Genomic DNA, 9,999 nt, shown 5'->3' with positions numbered 1-9,999 from the left:
GCTCTTGCCCCTCCTTGTGAACCACCCGAGTTGTGATAGTAACTTCCTCCATTTCTGCCTCTACCACCTTTGTAGTATCCCGTGCTGTACCAACCACCACATGTGAAACCTCCTCTGGCACGATAAGGTGGAGCTGCACATTGATGGCTTAGGTGACCATTTACTCCACAATTGTAGCAGTCCCTGGTCTCCTGCCTCTCAGACACAAGGTAGGTTGGCCTCTGTGTAAAGTCTTCCTTTTCATTGGACTTCAGTCTTGTCTCCTCTTGCCCAATAGCAGCTATAGCAACTTCAAGTGAAGGCAATTGAGTTTCGTTCATCAGGCTTGCCATTCTATTCTCAAACTTCAGATTCAGTCCCTTCAAAAACTTAAGTACCCATCTACCTTCAAGCCATTTCTTCGCTGCCACAACACACTCAGAATGAGCAAGCACCAAGGGATCAAGATGAGCCAAGTCAGCCCACAACTGTTTCAGCTCCGCCACATAGGTCAGTACTGGTTTTTCGCCTTGAGTCAGATCATGCACTCTATCCTCAAGTTGAGAAACCAACATCACATTTCCCTTACCAGAATACATCTGAGACAAAGCTTCCCATACCTCCTTTGAAGTAGGGAGTGCCTCAACTGATGCAACAACTGATGAAGATAAAGAGCCGAGCAACCACGCAAGTATACCTGAATCAGTAGTGCTCCATTTCTTCCACTCAACACTCTTCTTTTCTACAGGTTCATCAACTTCCCCCAGCACATATCCCTCCAGAGCTTTCATCTTCAGCAACAACAATCCTCTCCTTGACCAGCTCAAGTAATTGTTGACACCCTCCAGTTTGACCTTATTTAGGGTCAATTCAAGCTTCTACACTCCCTCAGCCTGTGAAGAGCCAGCACATAGAGGAGCTCCATCTACTGCCTTGGTCACAACAACAGCTTTCGCAGTTTTGGCGGTGAGAAGCTCCACCAGCCTGTCCAGGGCCTTGGCGAAGTCCTCTGACATGGCTTAGTCTTGCCACAAAACTCCCCTTGTGCTCTCTTGATGCAGAACCACCAGATCCGCCGCAGCCTGCAACTGATCTTGTCACTCCATCTTCATCTTTGGCAGCCCCTCCATCTCTGCCCTCAAGTGCTCTGATACCATATTGAGAAGAGAGGTGGTGGCTGACCTTGGAGGTGGGTGGAGAACTTCTGTGTCTTTCTTAGGGTTTTCTAGAGTGAGGGGGCAGACATATATACATGAACTCATGGGTCAATAGATGAGTCACATGGCCCAGCAACATAAAGCCTAATAATTGTTTAACAATTTCGCTCAATACAAATTTTTGGATGTTAACTATTGTCTAATTGGGCTTGGTACTATTGTAAAGTTATTTGCAGACTATTGACACGTTTAAAACTAAAATTTGTTTGCAAACGCATATATTTAACGGTATCCCGCATGCACCAAGGGAACAAATCTTTGTAAGTGTACGCAGGATCCGTTGGATGTTTGCGGGATCTGTTCCACTTAAACCCACACGACATCTTAAAATAAATTTTCAGCTCTCCATAACGTGTTTTAAGGGATCCGCTAGAGATGCTCTAAGTCGACCACCTGTTCACGGTGATAAAAAACACTCCATTTTTTTTCAAATGATAGGAAAGTGATGCTGGAAATGCGACTTGTCACAACGTGATAACAGACAATAGATTTTTCTTTGGTACATCGAAGTTGTGAACGTGATTTGATTCACGGTTCCGAATGACAAGTCTCACAGCTAGGGTAACATAGTAGCTGCCCTACGGCCACGTACTTCAGGTTTGAACACCTCACAGTTTGAGTTAGGCAGTTTATAGGCCCCACCACAATTTCCATCTTTGTTACCGTACTATATACTCCAAGGTGGACTGAATTCGATTTCCACCGCAAGATCCACGCCCCCCGCAATCCTAGCCTTCCGTTCCCGAAACCTCCCACCACAAATCCCGCCCACAGCGCCCCCAAAATTCAAAATCTCGGACGCCTCGCCCGTTAGCCGCAGCCCTCTTTAAACCCCGCGCCCCCCTCCCCTTCTCCCCCAGATCCCCAATTCCCCATTCCGCAATCCCCCCACACCAAACCCTAGCGCGCACACAACCTCTGTGTGCCCGCCATGGCCGCCGCCACGAAGCCCCCGCTCAAGTCCAGCTCCTCCCACAACACCGCCGCGGGGCCGGGCCCCGGCGCCGGGAAGACCATCGAGGAGACGTACCAGAAGAAGACGCAGCTGGAGCACATCCTGCTGCGCCCGGACACCTACGTCGGCTCCGTCGAGAAGCACAAGCAGAAGCTCTGGGTGTACGAGGGCGGCGCCATGGTGCACCGCGAGGTCGAGTACGTCCCCGGCCTCTACAAGATCTTCGACGAGATCCTCGTCAACGCCGCCGACAACAAGCAGCGCGACCCCTCCATGAACTCCCTCCAGGTCACCATCGACGTCCCGGGCTGCTGCATCTCCGTCTACAACAACGGCGACGGCGTCCCCGTCGAGATCCACCAGGCGGAGGGCATCTACGTGCCGGAACTCATCTTCGGCCACCTCCTCACCAGCAGCAACTACGACGACCACGAGCGGAAGACCACCGGCGGGAGGAACGGGTACGGCGCCAAGCTCACCAACATCTTCTCCACCGAGTTCGTCATCGAGACTGCTGATGGCCGCCGCCAGAAGAAGTACAAGCAGGTGAGATAATAACCGTCTCCTCCTTGACCGTATTCAGTCCGATATTTTGTTCACCCCCCGTTAGTAATAATCGAGTTACCTGTCAGTTCCGGTTATACACTTTACAGACTTGGATGTTCTATTGACGTGCCATGTGGTTCTAGTTAGTGCTTTGGCTGTAACCGCTCAACCTCGGAATCTGGTGATTTTGGGGTATGTAATAGTAGATTCGTAGTTAAGCATTATCTGCGCTGTTGTAGTAGATTGATAGATAAGTAGAACCTGGTGAAATAGTCACCGTCTCCTTGACTGTATTTCAGTCGGATATTTTTGCTTTTGGGTTGGACATTGTTAGTGGGTTAGAGAAATGGAGATTTCTGTCAGTTCTGGATACACACATTACAGACTAGCATGTCCTGTTGATATGCCATGTGGTCCTAGTTAGTGCAGTGGCTGTGGCCGCTCAAAATCTGGCGGTTTTCGGGGTATGTAACATTAGATTTGTAGTTTAGCACTATCTGTGCTGTTTAATTTGGCAAATAGTGCTAAGAGTATACAAGGCCATGCTAGCCAGGTTACACATATTTTTGTAATCATTTCTATTCTGAATCTTGTTTGTTATGCTTATGCTAGTAGTTTGTAGCACTGGTCAGTAAGGTTTACCATGAAAATATAGATGGTTCATGCAGTATTAACTACTGTCTCTTGTTGGTTTCTTGAAGTCTTGAATAGTTAATATAGCATGACATTCCTCTTTGATTACTTGTGCAGGTTTTCTCCGGAAACATGGGCAACAAGTCTAAGCCTGAGATTACAAAGTGCAAGCAGTCTGAGAACTGGACCAGAGTTACCTTCAAGCCTGACCTTGAAAAGTTCAATATGACTGAGCTTGAACAAGATGTCGTGGCACTCATGAAGAAGAGAGTAGTTGATATGGCGGGCACCCTTGGCAAAACCGTGAAGGTTGAGTTAGATGGCCAGAAGGTGCCAGTAAAAAGCTTCCCAGAATACGTGAAACTGTATATTGACTCTGCTAACAAAGAAGGACCGGAGCTACAAAGGTTTGACATAGTTTTGATCAATTTGGGTTTATCCGTGAGAATTTCCTACCCAACTATTTGCGCTAATCCAAATTTGTCTTCCTTTCAGTCTCCACCTAAAGGTAAATGATCGTTGGGAGGTGTGTGTGAGTCTAAGTGAAGGGCAATTTCAGCAGGTACACGTGTGAGCTATGCTGCTGTGCTGTTTGGTTCTTTTGATATGGTTTTAGTTATATTTCACACATTTTCTTTTGCTTACAGGTCAGCTTCGTGAATGGAATTGCAACCATAAGAGGTGGAACTCATGTTGAACATGTGGCAGGCCAAATTGCCAGCCATGTGATGGAAGCTGTGCACAAGAAAAACAAAAATGCTAATGTGAAGCTGCATACTGTGAAGGGCCATTTATGGGTCTTTGTTAACGCGCTCATTGACAACCCTGCCTTTGATTCGCAAACCAAGGAGACCTTGACAACTCGTCTGGGAAGCTTTGGGTCCAGGTGTGATCTCCCTTTGGATTTCCTTAAGAAAGGTACTTGATGAGTGAACTTTTTTATCCTGTACTGTCTGATGTGGCAGCACAAGCAAATGGTAACACTCACTTCTAACAATTGCAGTTGCTAGCTCTGGGATTGTGGATAATCTCCTTTCTTGGGCTGATTACAAGCTAAAGAAGGATCTAAAGAAGACTGATGGAACCAAGAGGTCAAATATTCTTGGCATTCCTAAGCTTGATGATGCAAATGACGCCGGTGGCAAGGACTCTGACAAGTGCACCTTGATACTTACTGAAGGAGATTCAGCAAAGGCTCTAGCTGTGAGTAATGCTAACCTATCAAATGCCATAGTTTATACTTTTGCTGTCATACTGAAGGGTATGCCTTTTTTTGCCTCTGTAGATGGCTGGTATAGGTCAAGTTGGAAGGGATCATTATGGTGTGTTTCCTCTTAGGGGTAAATTACTAAACGTGAGGGAAGCAAACACTAAGCAGTTGACGGAGAATGCAGAGATCCAGAATATAAAGAAAATACTTGGTTTGCAGCATGAGAAGAATTATGATAGCACAAAGGGCTTGAGATATGGCCATCTCATGATAATGACAGATCAGGTTTGTCTTGCAACATCTCCAGTTTTATCTCGAGTAGTCAAAATCAGGTTGTTTCTTGGCTTACTTTGAGCTGATGAATTCTTAGGACCATGATGGTTCCCACATTAAAGGGTTGTTGATCAACTTCATTCACAAGTTCTGGCCATCTCTCCTCAAAGTTCCATCCTTCTTGGTTGAGTTCATCACTCCAATTATCAAGGTAGGGAACTCTTTTTGTCAGTCAATAGTTCTTAATACGTTTTTTTGTACCATTCTTCAGTACTAAATTTGTTATATTCTGTCCAGCGGAAAAAATAATAGTTTCATTGTCTTCTACAGGCAACCAATAACAGGAACAAATCTGTCCTGTCATTTTACTCGATGCCAGACTATGAAGAATGGAAAGAGAAGCTAGGGGGAAATGCAAGTGCTTGGACTATAAAGTACTACAAGGTTTGCTTTTACCTCTTGCTCATTTTGTTCTTGCATTATGGTTTCTCCATGTGATGTTGTTTTTCTGTATGTTTATGTTGTTTTTCCTTATGTTTTAGTGGAGGGGACTATAAGTGAGAATTCTGGAGTTGTGCATCGTCTTAATTAAAACATTGTTTGTTTCAGGGGCTAGGGACCAGCACAGCTGCAGAAGGCCAGGAGTACTTTGAACATATTGCCAAGCACAAGAAGGATTTTGTCTGGGCGGATGACCAAGATGATACTGCAATTGATTTGGCATTCAGCAAGAAAAGGATTAGTGACCGGAAGAACTGGCTGAGCAACTTTCAGGTTAAACATTGCATCTTTTCTCAGTTTAGCATAGGTCTCTTGGTTTGTGTGTCAAAACTAACTCACATACCCAATTCTAGCCTGGAACTTGCCTTGACCAACGCGAGAAACGCATCAAGTACAGGGACTTTATCAATAAAGAGCTGATACTCTTCTCGATGGCAGACCTTGAACGGTCAATACCTTCAATGGTTGATGGTCTTAAACCAGGCCAGAGGAAGATTTTGTTTTGCTCGTTCAAGAAGAACTTGGTTAAAGAGGCTAAGGTGCGCCATCTGAAAAAGAGTTCTTAAACTTCTCTATCTGAGATCATCACAGCATATTCTTAAATTGTTACTTTTGTTGGCCACAGGTGGCACAGTTTATTGGTTATGTGTCAGAACACTCAGCGTACCACCATGGTGAGCAGAGTCTGGCAAGTACGATTCTAGGAATGGCTCAAGATTTTGTCGGCAGCAATAATATAAATCTCTTGGAACCCCTTGGCCAATTTGGCACCAGAAATCAGGTGGGATATAACTCTCTAATAGCTGAGTACCATTTGACCCTGATCTTTGTAAAATGGTGTTCTTATGCTTATTTGTGTGTTTTCATTCCTTATAGGGAGGCAAAGATAGTGCTAGTGCAAGGTACATCTACACTAGATTATCACCTGTCACTCGCTTAATTTTCCCAAAGGATGATGATGTTCTTCTGGACTATTTGAATGAAGATGGACAGTCTATTGAACCGAGCTGGTATATCTCTTGGAACATTCATCCTTGTGATTTCGAATAGAGTTACAGATGTATCTAAACAATGGGACCATTTCTTCAGGTTTGTACCAATCATTCCCATGGTTTTGGTCAATGGAAGTGAAGGCATTGGCACTGGATGGAGCTCCTATGTCCCAAACTATAATCCAAGAGACATTATCGCTAATCTGAAACGATTGCTAAAAGATGAGCCTGTTGAGCCAATGGATCCTTGGTACAAGGGGTTCAAGGTCAGTAAAATGCGCTTACCAACATTGTTCTGTACAGTATGCACTTTTGGTTCTGTCTACTAACAAATGGTTGATCGGTGCAAATTTTCTGTTCATCACCTGACAGGGCTCTATTGAGAAAACTATTAAGGCAACTGGTGTAACATATACCATGACTGGTATTATAGATGCTCCGAATGACAGTATGCTGAAAATCACGGAGCTGCCAATCCGCCGTTGGACAGGAGACTACAAAGATTATCTTGAATCCATGTGTGCGGAGAGTGGCAAGGAGAAAGACAAGGAAAAAGGTAAGGACAAGAATAAGGACAAAACCAAGAAGAAGGATAAGGACAAAGACAAGGAAAATAACAAGGAAAAGGAACCAGCATTTCTCGAGGTAGTTAATCGCACAAACAATTCATTCTTGGGTATACATGTTTCCCTAATAACCAATGTTCTTTAATCACAATCATTTTGCAGACTGTTAGGTCCTATTGTGATGACGTGAATGTGGATTTTGAGGTCACCTTGAGTGAGGAAAACATGAACATTGCTAAGCAAGAAGGCCTTGTGAAGAAATTCAAGCTCACATCCACACTGGCAATAACAAACATGCACTTGTTTGGTCCGGATGGCAAAATTAGAAAGTACGAGACCCCAGAGGAAAGTAGGTATCCTGTATGCAACAATTTCCTTTTGACAAACTTTTTTCTGTCTCCATTGCTGTCACTGAAAATATGTCAACTTTTCAGTACTTGAAGAGTTCTTTACACTGAGGCTAGAATACTATGTTAAAAGAAAGGTACATGTGTTGACATTTTCCTGGATGCTTTTCTAGTATTTGAGAATACCCATTAACTTTTTTTTTTGCTGTGCAGGATGCTTTGTTCAAAAATATTACACTGGAAATGAGGAAGCTTGATGAAAAAGTACGGTTTATTCTTGCTGTTGTCAACGGCGAGATTAAAGTCAATAACAGGAAGAGGGCTGAGCTGTTTAAGGAGCTGAAGCAGAAGGGTTATGCAAGTTTCCCAAAGAATAAGAAGAATGAGCCAGTTGCTGCAGGGGCTACAGACAATGATGAAGGAAATGAAGAGAGCCCTGCTGATGCTGCAGATGCTAGTGACTATGACTACCTCCTCTCAATGTCAATTGGTACCTTGACTCTTGAGAAGGTACAGCAGCTCATTGCTCAGCAGGAGAATTTAAGTCTTGAAGTTGAGAGACTGAGGCTAACAGAACCAAAAGCACTTTGGTTTCAAGACCTTGACGCTCTTGAGAAGGAACTGGATGTAAGCTTTCTGGTCACTGATGTTTCCCTTGAAGTTTTCTGTTTCACATGATCACATCTAACTCAATTTTAATACAGAGACTCGACACAATCTTTCAAAAGGCCCAGGAGAAAAGAAGAGATGCACAGGAAAAGAACAGGAAGAAGAAGGAAGCAGAATCTAAAGCAGCATCCAAGAGACAGCCTAAGAAGGCTGCTGTCAAGTCTGAGAAGGTAGAGAGTACCACAATTGATGCATTTCTTATGGCAGGGAGTCTTAAGCATTGTTGTTTCCTGTTTACTGATGAAATAATTGAACTTTTCAAGGCTGGGAGTGATGACGAAGATTACGGAGCACCAATGCCGAAACCAGCAGCACAAAGGAAGAAACCAGCCAAGAAGGTGGGTTCCTTTAGCAAGCCTCCTCTCTCTCTCTCTCTCTCTCTAGTTTGTGTGCTATGTTTACAAGTCAATTCAACTATTTCGTAGGCAAGTGCACCGGTGAAAGATGAAGAGGAGGAAATGCTTGAATTGAAAGACCGTCTGGCGGCTTATACTCTTCATGACTCCTCTCCAGAACTTAGTGGTAATGCCCATGTTTCCTGTTTGTGACCGTAAAATATTTACCTCTTATTACAAAATTATTAACTGATGGCTTAACCACTTCTGTAGCAATGGATACTGAGACTACAGAAGGCCAGCAGAAAGGAAAGACAGGGAGGAACGCGCCAAGCAAAAGAGGCGCAGCAAAGAAGGCCATGGCATCCTTGATTGAGTTGTCTGATGAGGACATAGCAGTGCCCACCGATGAGAGTGAGGATGAAGAGTTTGCCATGACCACTGAAGCACCAGTTGAGAAGAAAGCCAGGGGAAGAAAGCCTGCTGCTGAGAAACCTGCTGCTGAGAAGCCAAAGACTACTGCAGCCAGGAAGAGGGCGCCAGCTCCGAGCAAGGGCATGAGGCAGAAGGTTCTGGAAGAGACATTCAAACCTGTAGACGACAGCAACTCCAGCGCTCCTTCACCTGAGAAGAAGGTACGGAAGATCAGGGCCTCCCCCTTCAACAAGAAGAGCAGCTCGATTCTGCAGAGAGGGTCGACAAGCACAGAAGATGCTGACGCTCCTCCATCCGGAAGCTCTGCTGAGCCAGTTGCACCGAGAAGGACAGTTCGGGAGAGGAAGACGACGTTAACCTACGTCGAGTCTGAGAGTGAAGACAAGGACTCTGATGATGAAGATGTGCTGGATGTGAGCGATGACTCTGAATACTCCGATGACGACTAGACCTTCTTAGTTGAGCTGCTTAAAAACTGCCTGGAGTTCAGTGTGACTGTCCGTTTAATTTCTGAAACATTTGGTTAGCAAATCTGATGCATTGGTGCTTGCTCAGGTGCATCTCTTGTGCGTCGTATGCTATGTTAGGTTGCCCAGACATCCAGTGTGCTAATCGATTTGAGATTTATGTTTGTCCTTGTGGAATCTGGTATTTTATTTTCTAGTTCTGAAATCCAGCTAGCATGATTACCTTGAAATCCATCTGGAATCTGGTACCTTATTTTCTAGTTCTGAAATCCAGCTAGCCTGTTTACCTTGAAATCCATGTGGAATCTGGTATCACCTTTAACCTGTGCTGTCTTAATGCTGTTTTATATCTGCTGGATGCTCTGTTTTGTCCGGCGGTGTCCCTGTCATGGGGTATTGTGCAGTGCTGATTGTGCTGCTGGAATCGTTTCTCACCCCATAGTTTCTCATCTTTGTTTGTGCAAATGTTTTTGTATCTAAGGGTATAGGATGTTTGAGGAAAATCCAAGCAGGCTGCAGATCCATTCTTTTAAAATTTACCTGTCATTGCACAGATGAGAGGTGACACAATCCATTGTGATGTTGCAAACTCGGCTGCATCTGGAGTACTTTCTGTTGGTTGATCTGCTGGTATTCCTCTTTTAAACCATACAACCTTGATATTGTGTTTTCTATGATCTGTTCTCCCGCCATGGGTAATACAAAATGTGCCCTTTTCTGGTTGTTTGTACCATTTAAATCACTTTCTGGTTCTCGTGACTTGGCATGATAATAGGATAAGTACTTGAGGAATCTAAATATTAACACCCATGGAACACTCTTATCTAATCAGGACAGATGGCAAAGTGCTTCTTATGGATCATAACCTGAGAGA

At 44.4% G+C, this 9,999-nt stretch overlaps 1 protein-coding gene across 1 annotated transcript; it reads left to right on the top strand.

The window, feature by feature from the left end:
- The first annotated feature begins 2,127 nt into the window (after positions 1–2,127).
- Positions 2,128–9,289, top strand: LOC124688112 (DNA topoisomerase 2). Its single transcript, XM_047221829.1, has 20 exons — positions 2,128–2,697; positions 3,448–3,737; positions 3,826–3,892; positions 3,978–4,248; positions 4,334–4,533; positions 4,616–4,825; positions 4,911–5,024; positions 5,144–5,257; positions 5,423–5,587; positions 5,668–5,853; positions 5,940–6,095; positions 6,191–6,324; positions 6,404–6,572; positions 6,679–6,951; positions 7,035–7,221; positions 7,307–7,356; positions 7,433–7,879; positions 7,957–8,226; positions 8,314–8,410; positions 8,497–9,289. Exons 1-20 carry the CDS (start codon positions 2,128–2,130, stop codon positions 9,105–9,107), a joined length of 4,581 nt encoding a protein of 1,526 aa, XP_047077785.1. The 3' UTR covers positions 9,108–9,289.
- The last annotated feature ends 710 nt before the right edge of the window (positions 9,290–9,999 follow it).

This window comes from Lolium rigidum, chromosome 2 (assembly GCF_022539505.1).
Source record: "Lolium rigidum isolate FL_2022 chromosome 2, APGP_CSIRO_Lrig_0.1, whole genome shotgun sequence".
NCBI classification, from domain to species: domain Eukaryota; kingdom Viridiplantae; phylum Streptophyta; class Magnoliopsida; order Poales; family Poaceae; genus Lolium; species Lolium rigidum.
Note: the sequence above shows the minus strand (reverse complement) of the source record. Positions and strands in the feature narration are given on the sequence as shown.